This window comes from Diceros bicornis, chromosome 23 (assembly GCF_020826845.1).
Source record: "Diceros bicornis minor isolate mBicDic1 chromosome 23, mDicBic1.mat.cur, whole genome shotgun sequence".
Lineage (NCBI taxonomy): Eukaryota > Metazoa > Chordata > Mammalia > Perissodactyla > Rhinocerotidae > Diceros > Diceros bicornis.
In genome coordinates this window covers 3,064,814-3,090,202 of record NC_080762.1, presented here as the reverse complement: position 1 = coordinate 3,090,202, position 25,389 = coordinate 3,064,814, and the positions used below count along the sequence as shown (strand labels likewise).

The following is a 25,389-nucleotide window of genomic DNA, read 5'->3' as shown; positions in this document are numbered from 1 at the left end:
GTAAAGGCTCAAATGGATGCTGGGCACAACTCACCCAGAGACCCTATAAACCACATGCAGGGACAGTGAGGAAGGTAAAGGATCTTAGAGGAACTATGAGGCAAACAGTGAGAGAGGAGTTTACGACCATGGCAGGACAAAAACAAAGAAGAAAAACAGAAAGGGGAAGGGGAGAGAGGGGAGACAACAGCTGGAATAAGGGAGATGGACCTGCACGTGCAGAAGATGCAGGACAAGTTAAACGAATCAGGGCAGACTGCACTGAGAGAAGTAAGTAAACAGAGAAGCCAGGACGCCCTCAGGAGAGGGAACCCGAAGGGAATTCAACGAGAAGCTCAAGTAGGCAGTAAAGATAACATCTTTCAGGGAAATGAATCAGACTAAGCAGAGGAAGGAACCATCAGAGAGAATGACAGAGACTGCCCACGCAGGGCAGGAAAGGGGCAGAAAAGCAGGACAAGAAGCGCCGGGCCAGCGCCCACCTTCAAGCAGCAGCCTTTTAACTGAATCTCTGCATGTATACTCGAATATTTTACTACAATGGATTCCTGGAAGCAGAACTCTCAGATCAGAGGACATGAACAATTTGAAAACTTACAAAAATTTTACCAAACTATCCTCCACAAAGAATGGGTCAATCTTACACTATTACCAGCAGTGTACGAGAGAACCTATTTCCCCAAACTCTCATTAACACTAGGGATTATAAGTTTGAAACCTGTTGCCATTTTGCGAGGGAAAAGTACCATATCATTTCTTGTTTTAATTTCTATTAGTTTGATCACTGTTAAGGTGGACATTTTTCATGTGTTCATTGCCATTTATGTATATTTCTTTAAGAATGTCCTGTGCACGCCCTTTGCCAATTTTTCTATTGGTATACTTCTTTTCCTTGTTGATTTTTTAGAGCTTTTCATATGTTAAGGGTATTAATCCTTTATCTGTCATGTATTTTATGAAATTCTTCCCCATCTCAGGTTATTGTTTACTTTTAGATTTTGCTTATGGTGTTTTTTTTCTCTTTGACATACATTATTTCATTTTAAAGTTTCTATTATTTAAACCTAAAAATCTGTTTCAAAATGTTTTCTGATTCTGGTATCAAGGTTGAAAAGTCATTCCTTAATCTATGATGATGTAACTATTCATCTATAATGCTTTATGTACAATTAGATTTTATTTTTTTTACAAGTAAAATCTTAAAATACTTAGGAAAATTTTGAATCTACTTCCCAGACAGAAAGTGACAATTTCATAAAAGTGGACGTGACAGGGCTGTGACATTTCAGTTTCAGCAGACAAACTTCACTGCTACCTCACAGAGAAAACAGAGGCCTTCTTTAGAAAGGCCGTTCCTGCCTTCTTAGACCCCATCACCCACCAGACAACATCACCATCCAACCACATTTTGTCCCACTTGTCTGTCTCAGTGGAAACAGTGCCCCCCTGCAACCTCCCTTTTCTTGTCTCAAATTCTAACCCGTGTATTTCCACCAGTCCCCAGGGATTTCCCCTTACCCCATACCTTGAATAGCTCCTCTCAGTTTGTAAATATTCTTGTCATCCCCCTCTGTGTAAAGGCTTTCTCTCTACATCCTGTGTTTTCCACTAGTTACTGCCCAGCTTTCTCTTCCTTTGAGGTCCGGCTTCTTGGAGAAGCAGTCTGCTCTGACGGTATTTTCCCTCTGAGCTGGAGACAATCTGATTCACGCTTCCAGGACTATCTGTCAAAACCATCCTCCTGAAGGTCACAAACAGCCTCTTGGTTGCAAACCCCAAAGGGCACTTTTCAGTCCTTATTTTACTTCTCCTCTCTTTGGCATTGTCACTGTTGACCAGGCCTTTCCTAAATCTTTTCCTGCCGACTCTGACACAACTTTCTCCTGGTTTTCCTCTTACCTCTATTAGGGTGACTTTTCGGCCAGTTTGCTCATTCTTCTTCACCGGCATGTCCATTATATGTCCTCGGTCCTCACGGCTCTGCTCTTTGCCGACCTCAGAACTGCAGGAGGGAGAGATCAGAAACAAGGAGCCAGTCAGAAAGCTGCCAAAATAGCTCAGATGAGGCTTGATCTAGGAAAGCAGCAGTGGGAAGAGAAAGGGAGATAACGAAGGACCTGAGAAAAACCCCTGACAGACTGAGTGATTACACGTGGGAGTGAGAGACAGGGAGCTGCCAAGAATAATGCAGACATAAACCTTTAGCTGGTTGGGCTCCTCCTTAACCATGAGGAAGGGACAAGAATAAAGCAAATTTTACTTCTCTCAGAAAAATATTAACGCCTGGGAAAACCAGAAAGTTTTTTTTTTATCAAATTAGAAGGAAAAATGTACGTGTGTGTGTGTACGTGTATGTAAAAGTATAGAAGATTCCTTAATAACAAAGGGGTGAAGGAAGTTTATATGTAAGAGAGCTGTGAGATACTGACCTGTGGAATGAAAAATACAGTTTTTCAAATGGTTCAATCGTAATAGTAAAATATAAAACAAACATTTTGTGGATGAGGGTGTAGTAGTGCAAATTATGTTAGGAGAAAGAAAACACAAAAACAATGTAAAAAGGGAAAATCAAACAATGGAAGACAGTATCTCCTTTCTAGGATGACCAGGAATGGTGGGAGACATCAAAATAGAGCTTGAAAAAGATGCAAGAATTTCAAAATCAGGTAATAAGTAGGACCAAATAGAGACTGCTATGGACCAAATTGTGTTCTCTTAAAATCCACAAGTTGAAGCCCTACCTGCAAAGTGAATATATTTGGAGATAGGGCCTTTAAGGAGGTAATAAAGGTTAAATGAGGTCATAAGGGTGTGGCCCTAGTCTATAGGCCTGGTGTCCTTAGAAGAAGAAGAGTGGACCAGCCCCAGGGGCCCAGTGGTTAAGTTTGACATGCTCTGCTTCAGTGGCCTGGGTTCAGTTCCCAGGTGTGGACCTACACCACCGTCTGTCAGTGGCCATGCTGTGGTGGCGGCTCACATACAAAAAGAGAAAGATTGGCAATGGATGTTAGCTCATGGCAAATCTTCCTCAGCAGGAAAAAAAAAAAAAAGAGGAAGAGACACCAGAGAGCTCTTTCTCTCCACATATGCTCCAAGGAAAGGCTGTGTGAGAACACAGCAAGAAGGCAGCCACCTGCATGCCATGAAGAGGGGTCTCACCAGAAATCAACCCTGCTGGAACCTTGATCTTGAACTTCCAGCCTCCAGGACCAAGAAAAAACAAATGTCTGTTGTTTAAGCCATCTAGTCTGTGGCATTGTTATGGCAGCCCGAGAAGGCTAATATGGAGATGTACAAGTAAGTAAAATGAAGTCAGATGCCTGAGAAGGAGAATTACAAAGACGAAAGAACAAAAGAACATTTAGAAAGGAGGAGAATGATGAGAAAGGAAAGGCTGAATTCTGAAAAATGCACTGATAATTTATAATCTTAATTTGTTTGAAGTCCACTCTTTCTCCTTGTCTCCAGGGAACCTGTGCTTCAGCATTAAGTGAAAACTCAAATGTCTGTGGAGGCCACAGCGAGGCGGTGGATGCGGGAAGCAGGCCAGTGACAGTGTGCCAGGACAGCAGCAGACTGGAGAGCGGACCATCCCTCTAAGGGAGGCAGTTGACCGCCTCAGCTCCAGCTGATGGTGCTAGAGAAGAATGCGGAGTTGCATTCTAGAACTGTGGATTATTTTCAAGACAAGTCAGAAATCTGCATTTATGTGAAATCTTTTTATATTTGGGCAACTAATAAAATCATGCACACACACAGGGGCCCCAACCAAAGACACAGGACTGACTCTGGCGGGCAGGCCCTAGTTTTCAACCTCTATTTCAGCCACAGAGCACCCTGCTGGCCTCAGGGTGCCCAGGAACTTCCACACTTCTGTGCCTTAGCTCCTGCGATCCTCCTGACTTCTAGGTCCTCCCCTTTTTGTTCACCCTGTCTCTACATGATCTTTAAGACTTAAATGCTGTCTTCTATCTTTGGCTTTCCCTGACCACTCTAGGGAAATCAAGACTGTGGGATCCTCTCCACCATTTCTCTCTCATAACTGATGTGCACTCTAACAGAAAGCTACCTTGAAAATACAGACAACATCTGGACTTGCGCTTGCAGCCCATGTGGAGTAACCGGGACCAGATTTAGATTTACTTCTTGCCTAAAACAACCCAAAAAAACTGGACAAAATATATAAAACAACAATTTTCAAGATACTGAATCACAGGCAATGAAGGCTGGTGGTCCCCAAGAGATGGAAATAAATGACATGAGCCCTATGATGGCCTGGTTTATTGCCTTGAGAGTCTCCAGGCCACAGCACAGGGAGTTTAAACTTGCAAGGAGGCTGGTGGACTCCCTGAGTAAGAGCTGGGAGTCTGAGGAGATGCAGGTGGCTACAGTTCACGGTGTGCCAGAGAGGAGAAAGCCTCACAGTGAGAGAACCTGAAGTTCTGCAGAGGGTTCCCTCCAAGTATTGAGCAGAGTGCTGATGACTGCGTGCATCTGCGGAAATTATACAAGGCCAGGAACAGCGCCTATTCCCATCAGCCAGGGGGAAAAACCTCACACTCAGAGGGTACCGGGTAGAGCAGCCAGAAGGGATTTGTGTCAGTAGTGAGGAATAATTAGCCTTAGACAAAACACGGTTCCAGTCTCACCTAATAAATCTTAAAAGCAAGACCTGAAAGGATCACACTGTTTTGGAGTAGCTTAACTACATTCTAGAACACAGCTTAAGAATATTTATAGGAATACAAAAATATCTAGCAGCCAAAAGATAAAATTTTCAATGTTTGGCATCAAATAAAAATTTACTAGGGAGGCAAATAAATAGGAAAATATAAATCATAATGAGAACAGAAAAATTGAAATCAACCAAGAACTGACACAGATGTTAGAATTATCAGACAAAGACATTACAACAGTTATTGTAACTATATTCCACCTGCTCAAAAGGTTAAATAGACACATGGAAGATATATAGAAGACCCAAACTGAATTTCTAGAGATAAAAATTAAAATGTCCTAGATGAAAAATATACTGGATAGGATTAAAGGCAGATTAGACATTGCAGAGAAAAGATGAAATAACTTGAAAACACAGCAATGGAAACTATCCAAGATGAACTACACGGAGAAAAAAGAATTAAAAAAAAATAGACAAAGCATAGTGAGCTGTGGGACCCCTTCACATGGCCTAATATATGTGTAACTGGAATCCTCAAAGAAGAGGAGAGAAACAGTGAGATACAGAAAAAAAGGCAGAAGAAAAAATGGCCCAAAATGTTCCAAATTTGATTAAAACTATAAACCTACAGATTCAAGCTCAACCAATCCCCAGCATAAGAAACATGAAGAAAATTATAACAAGGCAAACCATAATCAAATTGCTCAAAACCAGTGATAAAGAGAAATTTTTTTTTTTTTTGAGGAAGATTGACCCTGTGCTAACATCTTTTGCCGATCTTCTTTTTTTCTCCCCAAAGCCCCAATACGTAGTTGTGTATCATAGTCGTAGAGCTGTAGCTCTTCTATATGGGACGCCGCCTCAGTGTGGCTTGATGAGTGGTGTGGAGGTCCGCGCCCAGGATCCGAATCGGTGAACCCTGGGCCACCAAAGTGGAAAGCGGGAACTTAACCGCTACACTACTGGGCTGGCCCCAAAGAGAAATCTTAAAAGTACCCAAATTAGGGGAAAAGATGTCAGATAAACTAACAGCCTATTTCTCATTGGAAAAAAAAATGCAAGTGAGAAGACAATGGAGCAACATCTTTCAAGTACCAGGAATAAAAAGCAAATCTTTCAACACAGAATTCTATACCAAATGAAAACAACTTTCAAACACGAAGGTGAAATAGACCTTTTCATGCATGCAAAAAGTGAAAGTATTCATATCAAGCCAGCCAACACTACAAGAAATGTTGAAGGGAGTCCTTTAGGCAGAAGGAAAATGATAGCAGATGGAAATAACACATCTGCTACAAAGGAACAATCTACACAAGGAAAGGAACACACACAAAGGAATGAAAAACACTGGAAATGGTAACAAAATGGAAGAATATGAAAGATTTTTTTCTTATTATTCAATCTCTTCAAAAGATGACAGTTTAAGCATAAATAATAATGTAGTGAGGTGTTTATAACATATATAAAGGTAAAATGTATGACTACAGATGCATGAAGGTCAGGAGGGGTGAAACGGAAATGTACTATTTTAAAGCACCTGAAGATATATTTGTGCGATAGGATTTGTATTATAAATCTTAAAGAAATCACTGAAATAGCAAAACAAAAAGTTATAGACAATAAGCTCAGAAACAAGACAAAATGGATAAAAAATACTAAACTAAGACGAAAAAAGGAAACAAAGAACTGATGAGACAAATAGAAAACAAAAAGCAATATGAGAGATGAAAACTCAACCATATTAATAATCATATTAAATGTAAATATGTGTCTAACTGCCCTAATTAAAAGGCAAAGATGAGCATATTGGATTAAAAAAAGCATGAACTGTATACTGTCTACAAGAAACACACTTTAACTTTTAACCTATTTCTGTCTTTATATATATATATATATTTAAATATGGAATGCTTCACGAATTTGCGTGTTATCCTTGCGCCGGGGCCACGCTAATCTTCTCTGTACTGTTCCAATTTTAGTATATGTGCTGTCGAAGCAAGCACTGTGTCTCTATATTTAAAGTATAAAAAACATATAACATTCTAACACTACTAGAAGAAAGCTGGAGTGACTTTATTAATATTAAAGTAGATTGCAGAACAAAGAATATTACCAGAAATGAAGAAAGTCATTTAATAGTGATAAGAGTGTCAACCCCACCAGAGGACATCCGATCCTAAACATATGGGCACCTAATACAGAGCTTCAAAATACACGACACACAAACTAACAGAACCGTAAGAAGAAAAAAACAAGCCTACAATATTAGTGGGAGACTTCCATACCCAACTCTCAATAACTGATAGAGCAGGTAGGCAGAAAATCAGTAAGGCAACACATGCGTAAACCATTCTATCAGCCCATGTGACCTCCTTTATTTATGAAAGAATGCTCCAGTAGACAAGTGCATAATACACACTCTTCAAGGGCACTTAAAACTTGGTAAGAGAGACCATATTAAGGATCACAAAACAATTCTCAATAAACTTAAAAGGATTCAGATCATCCAAACTATCTTCCTTGACCACAATGGAATTCAATTAGAAATCAACAACAGAAAGATCTCTGGAAAAATCTCTAAATATTGGAAATGTAATAACCCAACACATCAAAGAAGAGATCCAGAGGAAAATTATAAAGTGTTGTGAATGGAATGAACACGAAACCACAACATATCAGAATTTGTGGAACACCATTAAAGCATCACTTGGTGGGAATTTATGGCACTAAGTGTTTTATATTGGTAGAGAAGAAAGGTGTCAAATCAATGACCACAGTTTCCACTTTAAAAAGCTAGAAAAAGAAGAACAAATTAAACTCAAAACAAGCAGAAATAATAAAGATCAGAGTGGAAATCAATGAAATAGAAAATAAACAATAAAGAGAAATAAATAACAAAAAGCTGGTTCTTTGAGAAGATCAATAACATTGATAAACCATTAGTCAGGCTGACTGGGGAAAAAAAAGAAATAAATTATCAATATCCGGAATCAGAAAGGCAACATCACCACAGACTCTACCAATAGTAAAAAGATAATGAGAGAATATTATGAACAACTTTATGTCAATAAATTCAACCACTTGGATGAAATGGGCAAATTCCTTGAAAGATACAAACTATCAAAACTTACACAAGAAGAAATAGATAACCTTAATAGCTCTACTTTCATTAAATAAATTGAATTTGTAGCTACAAAAATCTTCTAAAAAAGAAAACTCCAGGCCCAGATAGCTTTACTGGCGAGTCTATCCAACATCTGAAGAAGAAATAGAGCGACATCAGTGAAAATGGTGGAGTAAGGACGTCTGAAAATTCTCCTCTCCAAATAAGCTAGGAGGAAACTGGCAAATATGGGTACAATTGACTTTTTCAGAATCCTGGAAATTAGCCCAAAGCCTGTAGCAACCTGGGGAATGTTTATTCAAGAAAAATGGTTGAATCTTGGTAAGAACAGTGAGCTTTGTGGCATCCTGACTTGATCTAGTCCCATCCTCCACTGTCCAACTCTGTGGAGGCCTTGAAAAAGGACAGCCTGCATTTATGGTGAAAGCCAACAGCCTGGCAGCCACCGGAGGGAGCAGAACAGGGCTGGAGCTCTTTCAAAGCCTCATTCCCAAAGAACTGCCATTATTTCACCTGCCTGGAGGTTGCCCGGAAGACACCACTTGTAATGCTGTCTGTATTTGACCTCTCTCAGGGCTTGCCTTTCCTTTGGGAAGCATTTGTTGAAAATAATTATAATTAACTTCTTGGCTGGCTGAGTGGTGGATAACAGTAGGCAAACAATAGACTAACTAAAAAGCTGAAAAGGAAAAGCTAGGAGAATAAGATGTCCACAGGGGTTCTGAAACGCTCAGCCATATTCCTGGGAGTCTAGAAGGTCTCACATATGGGCAGGGCTGTGTGCATGCACAGGAAGACCTGAGAAGGCCTTAAGCCCTCACCTCTGGCTGACCTGAACGCTCTGTGCAAGCCAGAAGAGAAGACTAAGAGAGTTGTCACTTGCCTGGCTGAGTGTTAAAGGTGTGCACAACACACACATAGAGTCCCTTAGCAAAAAAAGTCTAGGTTCTAGGTGTTTAAGGAAATCTTGGCCCAATTATTAGCTGATCACTAATCTAACTGAGCAGAGACTTCAATGGCCAAAGATTACAATTACAAAATTTGTTCAGAGAAGTCACTTAAAGAAAAATAACTACAATAAGTAGCAACAACAACAAACCCTGGGGGGGAGGGGAAAGAATCTGATTTCCAGAGTTGTCACATTATATCATTTAAAAGGTCTAGTTTTCAACAGATTACAAGACATGTAAAGAAACATGAAAATATGGCCCATACACAGGGAAAAAAGCAAGCAACAGAAACTGTCCCTTTGGAAGCCCAGACATTGGACTTTCTAGACAAAGACTTGAAATTCACCATTGTAAATATGTGCAAAGAACTAATGGAAATTGTGAGAAAAATGTCTCACCAAATACAGAATATCAACAGAGAAAGACAAATTACAAAAGGAAGAAGTAACACCAAATCTACACAAACTCTTCCAGAAAACTGAAGAGGTGGGAATTCTCCCCAACTCATTTCATGAGGCCAGCTTACCCTGGTACCAAAACCAGACTAAGACATTACAAGAAAACTATAGACCCATCTGCCGCATGAACAAAATAAAAAAATTCCTAAATAAAATTTTAGCAAATCCAGTGCACCAATTTATAAAAAGGATAAATGGGGTTCACCCTAAGAATTAAAGGTTGGTTTAACATTTGAAAATCAATGTAATTTACCTATTAACAAATTAAAAAAGAAAAATCATATGATTATCTTAATAGATGCAGAAAAAGCATTTGACAAAAATCCAACATCCATTCCTGATACAAATTCTCAGCAAACTAGGAAATGAAGGAAACTACCTGATAAAGGGCATTTATAAAAAAAACTTATACTATCATACTTAATAGTGAAAGACTGAATGCTTTCTCACTCATTTCTCATAAGATCAGATAAAGATAAGAAGATCTACTCTCATTTCTATTCAACATTGTACTGGGGGTTCCAGCCAGTGCAATAAAGCAAAAAAAAAAAAAAAAGAAATAAAAAGGATCCAAAACTGGGAAGGAAGAAATTAAACTGCTTTTTATTTGCATGACTGTCTATGTAGAAAATCTGGTGAAATCTACCAAAAAGCTATTAAAACTAACAAGAGAGTCTAGTAAGGTGGCATGATACAAGGTCAACATACAACAATCAGTAGTATGTCTATAAATTAGCAACAAACAATTGTAATTTGAAATTGAAAAACAATACTACTTACATAGGAAACATGCAAGAATAAATCAGCCAAATATGTGCAAGAGTTATACACTGAAAACTAAAAAACTGTGTTGAGAGAAATTAAAGAAGACCTAAATAAATGGAGAAATACATCAGGTTAATGAGTCAGATGACTGAACATTGTTAACACGTCAATTCTCCCCAAACTGATTTGTGGATTCAAGGGAATACTATTTGGAATTCCAGCAGGCTTTGTTGCAGAAATTGACAAGCTTATTCTAAAAATCATGTGGACATATAAAAAGGACTTGGAACAGCTAAACCAACTTTAAAAAATGACAAAGTTGGAGGACCAGTAATACCTGATTCCAAGACATATTATAAAACTACAGTAATCAAGGCAGTGTGTTAGTGGTATAATGACAGAGGAGCAGTTCAATGGATCAGAGTAGAGAGTCCAGAAACAGACCCACACACATACTGACAACTGATTTTCAATGAAGAGGCAAAGGCCTTTCAGTTGAGCCAGGACTTTTTTTTCAACAAATGGTGCTGGAACAACTGGATATCCAAATGCAAACCAAACAAACCAAACCAAACCCTCTGATCCAAACCTCATACTGTATACAAAAATTAACACAGAACAGATCACAGATAAATATAGAACATGAAATTATAAAACTTTACAAGAAAACATAGGAGAATACCTTTGTGACTTTGGGCAGAGATTTCTTAGATACTATACTAAAGCATAGTTTATAAAAGAAAAAAATTGGTAAATTGGACTCTATCAAAATTTTTAAAAGTTTGCTCTTCGAAAGCCACTGTTAAGAAAGAGAATGAAAAGGCGAAACAGAGACTGGGAGGAAATAACCTGCAAATCGTGTATCTGATAAAGAACATATTTAGAATATATAAAGAACACTGTGATGTCACACCCCTGATAATGGATAGTTTTGATTTCAGAAATGGGAGGGTGGGGGGGGGGCAGTGAGAAAAAGGCTGGAAAATGGATAATAAAAGTAAAAACTTAAAAAAATAGTTGCAAGTAACAGGGTATTTTAGGGAAAAAAGGTAAACTATGTCCTTCTCATGAAGAGAAGAAGAAATTGAAGGAATCTGCAATATAATTATTATAAAGATGGAAAAATATATAGAGTGGAGGAGTGAAAGGATAGTTGGAATTAACTTTCATAGCTGCACTATATTAAGGAGAGATTTCATTCATTCATTCAGTTCACATTTTAGTGTTTATAGATAAAGGAGTTTAATATGATTGCAGCTGTATTAACTTCTCTCTGACCAAAGTTGTTAATGAAATACAGCATTCTATGTTTTTAAAAAAATCCAACAAACTCAAGACAGAATATATTAGTAACTAGGGAACTAGCTTCATTACAGACTCTGATTTGGGCAGCAGATAATAACATCACAGGGACATGAGGTACAAAAGGTGCACGTTTAACACTGTCACGAAAATGCCTTCGTTAAATTAACCCAAAGAAGTTTCTTCTTGATAATCTTAAAAAGAGAGTGTAGCTTCACTAAAATGTGTATACACTGTCTGCACAGAAGTGACTGACATTTCTAAAAAAAAAAAGTACAAACAAGACAAGAAAGTCAAGTGGAAAGTGGTAGGAGGCAGTCCTATGTGGCTCATTTACAATTTTGGTCAACCAGCTATTAGGCAGGTGTTGCAACTGAATGGCAAGGCTGCAAAGAAACAAAACAAATCAGCCTCTGTCCACTTACCTGGGTACAATGGACTCACTCAGGTCAATAAAAGAAATAAAGACATGACTTGTTTGTACATACTGGGTTATAGTATTTCCACCTTCAACTTGCCTACAGTTTTAAAGTCATGAGAAATGTATCTTAATTCATCCTTACTTCTAAGAAATTATGCATATAGGGAAAGCCCAAGGCTTTAGATAAGCCTGAGCATTTAGACATATCTGAACTTCTCATGAAAATTTATTTTCAGAAGCTTCTTACGTGTTCTGTGTCACAAGGAGAAGCCAAGCTACCCTGACAGCCTTTAGGAGCTGGGATGCTTTGGGGGGCTTCTTTGAACTTGAATCTGGAGAGCATGGCGTGGATCTCTGGATCACCTGAAAACAGGTGATCACCTGAAAACAGGCATCTAGTGGAGTCAGAGTGACTTCAGAGTTTTTCATTCACATATCAGGTAAAAAGTTCCAAACATTTTTATAAAACCTGTTCAAAGACACCGAGAGCACTGTTCCCATAATGTATTAAATATGGTCATTTTTTGGTTGTTGAAAGTTTGTCCTCACTGTTCCAATCTATCTTTTTACTTGTGTAATCTGTCACAAGGAGTTGAGTACAAACTCCTTAGGGTGAGTGATTGCATTATCAACTATTATGTAAAATTTCAACTGTTCAGGAACTGAAAACATACTTGGCAGGTAAAACAAAAAGAAAAAAACAGAAACCTGGGATGTGTGGTTGCACCTTATGACAGGCCGAGGGACAGCATGGACAGGACGACAGATCAGGGAAGACAGGACTGGTGTCCTGGACTGGGTCTCACTCACTACCAGCAGTAACTCGAGACAAATCCCAGCCCCTGGGCTCTCGTTTCTCTACACGTTAAAGGTTCGCCATCTCTCCCAGGGAAATGGCGAGACTCAAACGTGGTAACGTGAGTGACAGTGCTCTGAAGTGACACAACGCTATATACAGTTATATAATCCTCAGGATATTTTTATCGCTCAAAAAGAAAGATTTTTAAACTTACAACAAAATGGTATCTTACCAAGGAGGCTGATAACACTGAACACAGTTTATAAACAAACAAGCAAACACCCAGTAGTCTGGGATGGGGAGACTTAGGTCTTGGTCCAAGTGCTGACATAACGTGCCCTGAGAAATCTGCACAAGGCCTCTGCCCTTACTTTTCTTGACTCTAAAACAGAGGAGCTATAGAAAGAATTTCTAAGGTCTCTTCTAGGTCATGATTCTGTGACTCTTTTAAATACATTTAAAAATTACGACTGTCTCATGGGGCTGGCCCCGTGGCCTAGTGATTAAGTTCAGTGCGGTCTGCTTCAGCAGCCTGGGTTTGGTTCCCAGGCGCGGACCTACACCACTCATTGGTGGCCATGCCGTGGTGGCAACCCACATACAAAATAGAGGAAGACTGGCACAGATGTTAGCTCAGGGCAAATCTTCCTCAGCATAAAAAAAAAAAATTATGTTCGCCTTTCATCTGTACAATGAAATAATGCATGATTTTATTTGATAATTCCTGTAAATCAGACTGTCATCTAACTCAGAATTTTTGAACTGGAAGAGACATATTATTCTTCAAAATGTCAAAGGGTACAGCAGGGTTAACGTGAACAAATATTCTCCTGCGGGAAATTCAGCAGGCTTATCTGTGTGCACGTGTGTGTTAGCATGCACTCGTGTGTGTGGGGTGATGGTGGTGGGATAACCGGCACGACAGACACCGAGGCTGCTCAAGGCCTTCACACTCAAGTGACAGTTTGCTAGTGATGTGTGAATACCAAGTTTGGGCTTAAAATTAGATACAAAATGATCTGAATGACAAAAATGGAGAAATACTTTGGGAAGGTATTTGATGTAATTTTTTTTGAGGAAGAAGAGGAATTTTCGATTTATGTATTAAGTGACAGAGCAAGTACCAAATAAAAACACAAAATCTTCCTAGGGATCTTTTAAAATAAATATCTCAAAATAAATTGCTCCAACACATTGGGCATTTCCAGAAAATATATACTGATAATGTTCTGGTTATTAGCTTTTTTTCTTTAATGCCTAAAAATAGGCATTTCATTTTTTTTTTTTTTTTTACATCATCTACTTGTTTTCTGTTAATGTTATTTCAAACTGTTACTCAAAGAAAAATAAATGATAAAATGGGTCCACAAAAACAAAAATTTAGTGTGAAATTTTTATTTTATTTAATATTATTTCTTGTAACTTTGTAATACACACACTTCATGCATTAAAATATTCTCCTTAAACTAGCTAAACTCTTTCAAAAATCAATTATCTGAAATTTAACTTATAGTATGATGTTATGAAAAGGGAAATGGAGAAACTGTCCAGGAAAAAAAATACCCAACTATTTATCACTGCAAATTATTTAGGAGGAGAAGTTGCTTACTGTGTCACAGACTCTGAGCCCAGTCTGAAATCCTGGGACTTGTCCTTAACGACTGACTGCTGGGAAAGAAGAAGAAGAAAAACAAACAGTAAGTCAAAAATTAGAGAAGACGACACAGGCAATATTCACATGCTGAAAACCCACAACTTGCTGAGTGAGGGAGCATGCCTGTTCTGAACATGAATGTCTACCAGCACAGTGCATTCACTCCTATGGAAAACCAGGAAGTAGCTCTCCAGACCGCTCAGCACTCTAGAAAATCAGCTTTCAGGTGTGTGGCAAAAAGAGTCAGCTGTGCATCACCCTAAATTGATCCAGTAATACTATATGGCATATTACTTGAGTTCTGAATTTATCTTTCAACACTGCATCTTTCCTTCATCACCTTTTCAGTATACTCTCTGTTTTCATGGTGATACTCACTAAACTATATGTAAAATTTTGAATCTGAAAGCTCTTCAAATCTACAAAATTTGTTCAGTATTATGTTTTATTAATGGCACCTCTAGGAGAAAAACTAGTAAGTATTTTCAGTGGTGCCAGATTTTACCCTGAGTGTTAGACGGTCGCTCTAGAATTTGAAAATTAACTCCAAATGAAAGAATACTGTGGGAGGTGGTGTTTGATGTAAGACATCAACCCACTGTTGCTATAAAACAGACCGCAAATGTTTTTTAGAGATAATTACATGTTATGGAAAGGATCCATTTAAAATTCTCACAGAAAATATAGATCGTTACTATGTTAAAGTTCTGAATTAAATATACATGAAAGAAATATACCATATCTACCCAATTTATTTAAATAAAACACCCCCAGAAAACAAAAAACCAAAATGAAGTGAAAGAAAAAGATGCAGCTTCTCTTTCAGTCTCAACTCGTTTGAGTAACTACTGCTTTCTCAGTCTTATCTCTGGTTTTGCCTTTTTAGATTTCCTCCCTCACAATCAGACTTCTGCAAGATCATTCTTCAGTAAGATTTGGCACCGAATGTCTTTAAACAAGTATTACTTTTCTTATCATAAAGATTTCAAGAGGATATTGTGCTTCTCTGGACTATAGTTATGTGACATTATTGCTGGCTTTATAGCTTTAACTCAAGCATGTAATAAAAATAAGAATTAAAGAACAAGAAGACTTGGTGGTGAAAGGTGGATGCAGTAGTAAGTGAGCCAGTTTCATAGAACAACAAAAGAACGAATAACACCTTGATTTTTCTCTACCAGTGAAGATCTGACTCAGTTAAAATGTGTTTGGGGGAAAAAGTACAAACACATGGAAAATTCAAATTCAAGGACCAATTCAGACTGCAGAACAGTCTGCCTGCCTTCAACCCAACAAAGCAAGAAGAAAGAAAACCATCAAAACCTAACTCAGAAAGCATCAATAACCGAATTTCTTCACTTTTTTCTAGACATATGAAATAAATTCCAAACACAGCAACCAAATTAAAGGTAAGATGCTTTATTCTTTACATGGTCTAAGTATTAGTTCTATTTCTTTGCCTATGGCAAGACCAGCATCTGACCACAAATATATGTACACTCACGCGTCACTTAGCGATGAGATACGTTCTGAGAAATGTGTCATTAGGCAATTCCATCGTTGTGCGCACATCAGTTTGTACTCACACAAACCTAGATGCCATAGCCTACTACACACCTAGGCTACATGGTACCAATCCTATAGGAGTACCGTCGTTTATGTGGTCTGTCGTTGACCGAAATGTCATTATGTGGCGCATGACTGTACATATATGAAACTTTGTAAAACTATTGGATTATTAAAAAAACTCAACATAATGGTTCTAATCAGAATTTGAACATACTCCAGAGGTTGAGGGGGGAGATGTCAGACTGAATTATACATCACCGTTAAGTCAATGTTACTTTTAATTATTTGTAGTGATCCTAACAAATGAGTAACAACATATTGCCACAGGTAGGTCTTACCAAACCTACTTTTAATATTCTGTTCGTGTGAAACAGATGCTGTGATGTCCTCACAAAGTTTGTCTTTAAGGAGGTTAAATTGACCCTGCCATCTTATCTTCTGTATTATTGCATTACTGTAACTGGCATCCAAGTCCTTTCTCACGATGCCAAGGCAGCTTAACCTGTGTTCAAATCCTATGAATCCCAAATTAGCAGGGTATCCACATTACAAAGTTTTAACACTTATTTGTAAAAGGACACTTATTTAATTAGGACCAACACTTCACTTCTAAACACCTTTACTCACTCATTCCTTGGTCTCAGCAGCAGCACGCCATATGGGTAGTTACTCATGGAGGCAGAAGGAGGGGGAAGAAGGATGTGTCTCTGTGAGCTGTTTTGTTTTATTTTATCTTTAAACAAAAAAGCCCCCAAGGCTATAATACCATCAGCCCATAAGCACCCCCATCATCAACAAAGCCAAGGAGCATGACTGCCCTTCTTTCCCTCCTGTCCACACACACCTCTCAGACAGCTGTTTTGTGACCTCGTTTCCTCTTCATGGATGCCCTTGACTTGGAGAGGAGGGATGAAGAGAGGAAGATGAGCAAAGCAGAGGAGATGAATGAAAGGACCAGAATCTAGAGACTTCCCTTCCCAAACCCTCACAACTTCTTAGTGATGCTTTTAAATTTAGATGCGGTGAGACTTAAACATGAAAGGAGCGATTAATGAAATGATTTTAAGTGCCTCCACTGATTACATGGAGATTTACCAAGAAGAAAACAACTCATAAATAGTTTTGTAAGAGAGAAATGGGCCATGCAAACAACTCACTCAAATATTTCTATACACTTGAATAATGAATATAACATTAGGTAAACGTTCAATCAATGTTTGTTGTAGCTAGCACATCAGCTTTAAATAAGGCAAATTTATGACATAGTGTAGCTCTATTTTTACGTGCTGTTGATAAACCTCCTGATATCTACCTTTTCCATATAAATTAATATCTATAATTTGTTTATACCCGCTTTGTAGGAATTGTTAAAAAAGAGAGAAAAAGCCCCCCAACAACCAGGGTTGGTGGTTAAATTCTAGTCTTAGTTCTGTCATTAAATCTTTATGTGGCCTAAGCCACTTAACTTCTCTTGGGGTTCGTTTTTTACTTGCAAATGAACAGGAGGGGCTCAGAATAAAAGCATTAACTATCACAGCACCATTCTTGTATTTTACAGATGAGGAAATGGAGGCCCAGAGTCACCGGGGTTACAGAAGTAGCCTGCAGGTTATAATTCTGTTTTTCTAACTGATTTAACAGCAAAACTATTTTTCAATACCATTTTGTTTGAAAGCCTCACATATAAACATTTGAAAGGAGAATCACTCTAGTGAAGCTAGGTTTGGTGGCCTACTCTCCAGAGACCTGAGGAATAGGGCTCTACAGAGGAGAGTTTACAAACCACTGGAGTAGACAAGCTCTTTCAGGATTCCTCTATTGCGAAAATTCTGTTTCCAGGAGCACAATTTTACAATTTTAAATATTCATATAAGTTTGGTGTTGATTCTTTGATTTTAGAATTTATTATTAATTATGTGAGTTGTATTTGATGCTAAATCTTCCAATTATAATGCTTTTCCTCAAGGACAAAATATTCCTCTGCATTAAGATACAGTTTCTAGAAGTATATTAAAACAAAAAGTGAAGGCTTTCATCTTGATTCACGATTTGTAGATTTGGACACTAACTGTGCCAATTAAAAACAACACTGGCCAATACTGATGGAGCACCAGCAAACACTTATGGAGCACCAGCAAACACAGAGCACCACTCTGCAAGTAAGGCACTGTGCTGGACGCTCTGGGGATACAAAGCTGAGGAGGCTCTAAGAGCTCATAATCTAATAGGGAGAAGTGGGGATACAACCAACAAGGCAGAAGGAGGTGCACGTTATGATCAAGGTAAAGGGAAGTGTGTGGAAGTAAAGGAAGAGAAGCCTTGAACTATAACTGGAAGCTTCTGAGAAGGACTCACAGAGGATGGAGCATTTAGCTAGATCTTAAGGGATAAATTGAAATTCTGATAACTGGAGAAGCACAAAAAACTATACAGTTCAAGAAACCAGAGTGAGCAGAAGTTTGAGGGATGTATCTGCAAGGCAGCATAACGAGGAGGGCGCTTTGGAAGATGAAGAAAAGTAGGTGAGCACTTCCCTTCAGTCTTTGAGGGGTGGGACCTAGACGAAAACTGATGAGATCTAGACTTGATAGACAAACGTAGAGCTGACTGAGAGTTCTGAGCTGGTAAGTCACACGACTAGATTTCTGTTTTAGGAAGGTCTCTCCAGTAGGCAGGTAAAAGGTGCATTACAGACTGGAGAAGGGAGAACGGAGATGGCTGTGGGCAGAGACCAGGGGCTGTTTCACAGCAATAAACTTCCCAAGCTCCGCCTCCTCAGTTCCCTTTTTAAACACTGGCATCCCCAACGCCTCCAGCCTCTGTCCTGTTATCCTCCACTGCCTCTACTCCCAGAGAGTCAACCAGCATGTTTATGTCAATGACTTCCAAACCAATACCCTGGACCCAGATCTTGAGTTTTCGTCAAAATGATTTGACAATCATTAGTTTTCAGCAAATCTTGTAAACAGCAGTTTTTTTGAAAACACACTTGGATCCATAAATTTTCATCGAAACTACCTTGCAAGTCTGAGTTTTCAGCAAATCTCTCCTGAGTCCCACAGATGCCTGAAAGATATCTGCAACTGGCTGCTGCACAGACACTGCCAAGTTCACGTGCTCAAATTGACGTTCTTCTTATATTCGTACACCCTGAGATGTTCAAATTAGAAACCTAGATCTCTACTATTCTTCCCCCCGATTTAGTCAGCCAATCCTAGTTTCTCATGTTTGGCTTGGATTACTGCAACATACCCTCCTGGGCTTATTTCTTCCAGTACTGCTTTTTTCCTGGCTTTTCAGAGATCCCAGAATGAGCTTTCGAAACAACCAATTTGATTATACCATCCTCCATGCTTTAAATCCTTCGATGGCTCCCTACTACTTTCAGGATAAAATCCAGCTCCTTAACATGTCATACAAAGACCTTCTTGATCCTGTCCACTTGTTCAGGTTCAGCTCTTTCTGTTTTTAACTTGGCATCCTAAGCTCGGGCCATGATGAAGTATTTGTGGTGGCCCAAGCGTACCATGCCTTAGTGTATATCTGTTCAATCGGCCTGGGGTGCCTCTCCTCCCATAAAACTCAATTTAGAAATCAACTCCTCTGGAAAGCCTTTCCTGACCTCATTAAGCTTAGGTCAGGGGCCATTTCTATTTGCTCTCCTAGAATTTCCTGCAGAACACTATCAAAACATTTATATTATTATGCTGCAAAAAACGCTGATGTTTGACTATCTTCCCGCTCTTTTGAAAGAGCACTCCTTGAAGGTGACGGTAGATGATTCCATTAACACACTGGAGTACAAAGGAAAAATCAGGTTTTAAAAAACAGATTTGGTTTTGGGTATATGGGACAAGAGATTTCAGATTAAAATCTATGTGAAAATTTCTAGTAGGCAGTTAGAAATACACTTGGGGAATTCAGAACAGGAGCCAGTTACAGATGCAGAATTTGATACATCTGAAATACTAAAGCAATATCTGAAACTATGGGGGTAGAAGGGATAATCCAAAAAAAAATGTTAGAGAAAAATAAAAAACAAAAAAAAGATGCAGCGTATATCTTGGTGAAGGCGGTATTATAGTGACAGGCAAAGCCAGAGAAAGAGAGGGAGAAAGAAGAGGCAAGTTAAGGAAAAGAGAAAAGGCAAAGACAATGGTGTTAATGACCCAGAACACCGGGGTGTAGAGTATTTCTTTACAAGGTCTGTAAACTTTTGGATTTAGTGCCTCCCCCTATCTTGCCCTTGTCCCTCCCCCCTGTAACCAGTTGGTTTTTCAGTTTCTCTGAAGAGCATTTCTGGCCACTTGAGGGCTTGTGCACATGCTGTTTCTAACGCCTCAAATGTATCCTCCTGCCTACCTGGCCCCCTTATAAAAACTAACCCATCCACTTCTCACCACAGGACTGACAGTTTCCCTTCACTGTCCTTTTATTGCTTATATGTTTAGTTTTGTGAAGCATTAATTACTGTTACTTTCACTCATTAGACTGTAAGTTTTATAAGTGGAGGGACTATTTCTGTTTAATTCACCATTATACCATCCAGACCACATTCCACAGTGCCTGGACAAACAATGGACATTCAATAGATAAACATTAAATGAACAAATAATGAAGGTGCCAAAGGGGTGGGGGAACCAGGATGAGTGAGGGCTGGAAGAATGTGGGAGGGAAATGACCACAGACACAGTGGAGAGGTCAGCCACAGAAAGCAAGGGCACTTCTGTCTTTGAGATCTGAAAGCAGCTGCAGAAGGAAGGTGAAATTACAGAGATACAGAGGAAGTAGGGATGAGAAGTTGAGGGGATTCCTGTTGGATGACTTCTCTTCAAGAAGTCAACTTGGAGTAAGGTTAGGAATCTGAGAGACGTGGACATGATTCTGACGAGGCACTGTAAAGAATGAGGTAGAGAGCCAGGCAGGAAGAACAAAAAGATGATCAAGACCGTGGGCCTCATGGAGACTGGGAATCACAAATACAACTCAGAGACAAGCAATAAAATTATGTGATCTTCTTTAGCAATGATAAAATGCCAGAGCAAAAATGAGAACAATGGACAACCCGGGGTCTGGTAAGACCAGGATGCCAAGTCACATACTCCAACTGCTGTGTGTATCTGGCATCAAATTGTTCAGTAATTGCTGCTTTCATGCATTTATTTCCTGGTGGTCTAAGGGACCTTGTTTGGGGAGTGAAAACTGACTGCAGATAACCAAGAAGGCAGGAAACATCAGAACGCCCCGTCCCCGTTTTTAAATTCCTACAAACTGAAGAGTCATTTGGGTCATACACTTCCTTTGTGGGACCAAACCGTTCCCTAGTGATGGGAGAGGAGGGAAGGAAACGAGAGAGACTGAAGGAGACCTGAGAGTTTTAGTAAGTCCGCTGCTGCTTTTGTCCTGCTGAATGTCTATCTGCCTGTGTGCAACACCCTCACTGCTGATGTGGAGCACAGGGCTCAGACCTGACTGGGAAGACTAATAAATGCCTCAGTACAGCTGCTCCTATTTGTTTACCTGATCCCTCCTCCGTTCAATAAACATTTACTGCATACCTGCTTTGTGCTAGATGCTGGAAATTCAATTTTGAACAAGACACAGTCCCTGCCTTCAAGGAACTTTTATTTCCATCCAAAGAGGAAGAAAGGAATAGAAGAAAAAAGTAAATGCATGAGCCATGCTAGAAGTAGTAAGCTACACTCTTCCTTTTAACCAGCTTCCTTTGCCTGACCTTCCCTTCTTCATCTTTATTATAAAAGACTTACAGGTTTTATGAAACAACTATGTACTTTTAATAAAGTTTCAAAATACAGCCGATCCTCATTATTTGTGGATTCTGTATTTGAAAGTTAACCTACTCACTAAAATTTATTTGTAACCCCCAAATCAATGCTTGTGGTGCTTTCACAGTCATTTGAATACACGCATACATGCAGAGTGGTAAACAATTCGAGTTGCCCAATGCACACATTCTCAGCTGAGGTCGGAACATTAGAAACTTCTAATGCCTCTGCACGTTTCTAATGCTCTGCCTCACTGTTTCAGCTCTTAAGCTATAAACAAGTGTCCTTTTTGTGGTCTATTTAGTGTCATATTTTTTGCATTTCTGTGCTTTTTGTTGGTGATTTTGCTGTTTAAAATGGTCCCTAAGCATAGTGTTGAACTGCTGTCTAGTGTGACTAAGTACAAGAAGGCCGACGAGCCTTACAGATAAAATGCATGTGTTAGGTAGTTCAGGCACAAGTTGTAGTGCTGCTGGGTATAAGCTCAATTTTAAGGAATCAACAGTGTATATTAAATAAAGTGTCTTTAAACAGAAACACACATAAAACAAGGTTATGTACTGATTGGTTGATGAAAACGTGGTGATGAGAGGCTCACAGGAACCTAACCTTGTACTTCCCCTAGGAGCACTGGGTCACTATTTACTAATTTAGTGTCCACGGTGAATCCACGGAACATAACTACTACAAATAACAAGAATCGACTGTGTTCTTCGGCATGGCTTCTGTGTACCAACCAAATTACTATTTTATTGTTCTTAGTTGCTACCTCCTCCAATCTTATTCCTGACATATCTATCAAGTTTTTGGGAACTCCGTCTCAACCAAATCATAATCATTTACTGAGAATATCCTACATGTAAAATACTAAGGTGGGAACTTTGGGGGGAACGTGACTATTGGAAAGTTGTTCCCATTGGTTTCACGTAGCTGTGTGGAAGGAACGGCTTATAGACTGCTATATAGTCAGGTTGACTGGAAGTTTACATCCAGATATCAAGGGGCCTGAAGTAGCTACATTACTCCTCCAATGAGGCTGGAAGAGTATTCTCTAGCAAAATTCCATAACTCTTTGTGTCTATAAAGGAGGTTTTCAGAAATATAAAGGAGTACCTCCCAAAGACTAGCATGTTTGGGGTGAAGTCTGGGCACTGGTATTTTTACACAAATGCCCAAGATGATTCTGATGCCTAGCAGTTTGAGAACTATTAATCTGGCATATATCAAACCAGCAATTTGTTGGGGCAGGTGAGCTCAGGACTAATTCCTGACTTCTGTGTCTGACGCTGATATAGTGAGTACAGTATACCAGCCAATAAGCACATTTTGTTGTGACCCCTACTGTCTCCTCCCTTTCTTGCCTTCTTTCCTCCCTCTGGTTTGAATCTTGATTCTTACCAACCCTACCCATCAAGGATTTCAATTTCTCCTCTCAACAAACAATATTAAACAGACACAGTGACTCAGAGGCTCATAATTTATTGAGGGCAAATATATGTATAAATAACCTGACAATGACAGAGCAGGTGATAAATACAGTAAGAAATAAACAATATGCTATGAAATTATGGGAGAAAAGAGATTTCTTTGATCAAGGGGAGGTTCTGGCTGGTCTGTCTGCAGCCCAATCTAAGCCAGTGATTCCTTATTCCTCATCATCTCAGTATGTGTACATATGTGTATACATTCATATTGTTTTGAACAAAATTTTTTGGTCCTGTTGCTTTTAAATTTGCTCTTTAGTTGTCTTCTTTTAATAGGTTTATATCCCTTATGTATACAAGCACAAACCACACTTTCGTTTTATGATATTTATAATGCACAAATTTATCTGCTATAACAGACTAAATAAATATACATGGCATTTGTGGTAATTATAAAAGTTGTGATAAAAAATGTACCCATAGAATAAAATTGTTCATATGGAAAATTCAATTGGAAATATAACTTAGTCTTATACCTGCCAATGAGTTTAAGGACAGGGCAATATGTAGCCTTCCTGATCTCGGCCCAGGCATGCTGTTCTACAGTGATCTCGGGAATGACTATCTAGTCAGTGACTCTGCAAGCTGGCATGACATGGGCAGAGAGCATTTTCTCACACAGAGATGTTGACCTTTGGAGGTCTATCAAACATTCTACCTCCTTTGTGTAAGATACAGCAGTGTGTAAGAGGTTACTGCTAAACACACCCACAGTAACAGGGAAGCAGAAATACGGTAAAAAGAAAGAAAAGGCTTACGTACAAAAAGGTTCAGTAAAAAGAGTGATAAAATCAAATCTGTTCCAATACGTTGAAAAAGATCTTTCATTGTATGCACGGTTTGTGTGGATAAAGAGACATTTAAATAAAAAAACATTCTTTCCTCTTTCTGTCAACTAAAGGAGAACCATGTTAAAATCAGAGACCATTATGACCACATTACTGGGACTGCTAAGTAATACAATAATATAACAACAAGAACATTAGCAGACAGTTAATTTTCCACGGTTTATATAAAAATGAGCAGACAGTTAATTTCTCAAGCAAAGGAAACAAACAGTAGTCAATAGATATTTAAATTTAATTAAGAGACATTATATATACTCATCATGTTAAGCCTCACATAGCCGGATACATCTTTATGTGAAGCTGTTGCTTTTAAGTAGGGTAGTCTATAACTCCAACACCACTGCTTATATACTTGCAGGTAATGGAAAATGACAGCAAAATTTCATTAACAGGATCTTAAAATAAGAAGAATGGTAATTTAAGGAAAAACACACTTATATCATTATATGTAGTATAACACATATAATATTACATATATTTTTCTATTAAAATAGAGCAGTAGTTCTCAACTCACGGTGGGGGGGGGGGCCCAGGGGAAATTTGGCAATGTCTGGAAGACATCTTTGATTGTCACAACTGGAGGAGGTTAGTGCTTCTGGCCTCTAGTAGATAGAGGCCAGGGATGCTGCTAAACATCCTACAATGTACAACATATTCCCCCCAAACAAAGAATTATCTAGCCCAAAATGGCAACAGTGCCAACACTGAGAAACCTGGAGCGCTTGATAAAACAAGAGGACAGCAGAGTAAGAGTATCAGAGAACTTCTGAAAAAAGTTCATGCTGATTGTCAAGTCAGAAGATGGGGTGACTGATAATAATCAATTCTGCCACGATCTAAAGGACAATTTACGACTAGGAATGATTGGCGGGAAGTTCTCCCAATAACATCTTTCACATTTTAGATCTATAATAGATTACTGGAGGGATGTTACTGATATTTAGGTTAACCTTTGAAAATATCATCATGGACACAAACACTGGGTTATCCTTTCAAACTACCCTTAAAGTCACTGTCAGAGAGTACTGGGCCACGTAGAACGTTGGTCTGACCAAGTACAACATCACTTATTTTATACTTTTATGTACATTCAACATTCAAAGATTAAAATCTATGCTTGCCTTCTCAGAGTCGTGAAGGAATGTCCTGCAAATACTTATCAGTGGTTTATTGACACAATTACGAAATCTTTATTGAGAATTTATATAATTCTCTAAACTGAGTTTTCATGGAAGATCTGCATAAGAAAATGAGATGTGATAGGGGCTGGGCTCAGAGACTCAGATCAGCTGAATAATCAGTGGGTTGCTAAACTGGAAAACAATTTCGCCCTTCTGTTTATTCTGTGTAAGTTTTAAGTAATGGGAGTTAGGAAGACATCAAGGAAACAAGAGATTCCCCAAATTCAGTTTTGGGGTGGAGACTACCAGGGGATTCTCTCACAGACCCTTTATTTCAGAACCACTGGCAATTATCCAGGTCCTGATCCCAGGCTAGATAAACTGAGAAGACAAGCAGTCTGTGGTGCCTCACTCTGTTGAGGGTAAGAGG

General features: G+C 38.8%; 1 protein-coding gene and 1 non-coding gene across 17 annotated transcripts in view; both read right to left on the bottom strand.

The window, feature by feature from the left end:
- AHI1 (Abelson helper integration site 1) overlaps positions 1 to 25,389 on the bottom strand; it is a 183,334-nt gene that overhangs the window by 2,439 nt on the left and 155,506 nt on the right. For 9 of the 16 annotated variants that reach the window (XM_058566218.1, XM_058566230.1, XM_058566223.1 and 6 more), the window contains 2 exons: positions 14,107 to 14,165; positions 1,900 to 2,002 (listed from right to left, as the gene is read on the bottom strand). In XM_058566218.1, coding sequence (XP_058422201.1) covers positions 1,900 to 2,002; positions 14,107 to 14,165 — 162 coding nt within the window. Of the gene's footprint in view, positions 1 to 1,899; positions 2,003 to 14,106; positions 14,166 to 16,541; positions 16,616 to 25,389 lie in introns of those variants that run through there. The other 7 variants (XM_058566221.1, XM_058566231.1, XR_009223525.1 and 4 more) reach the window with 5 other exon arrangements.
- LOC131420696 (U6 spliceosomal RNA) lies at positions 6,575 to 6,681 on the bottom strand. The gene has a single exon (XR_009223619.1). It is a non-coding gene; the product is annotated as a U6 spliceosomal RNA (small nuclear RNA).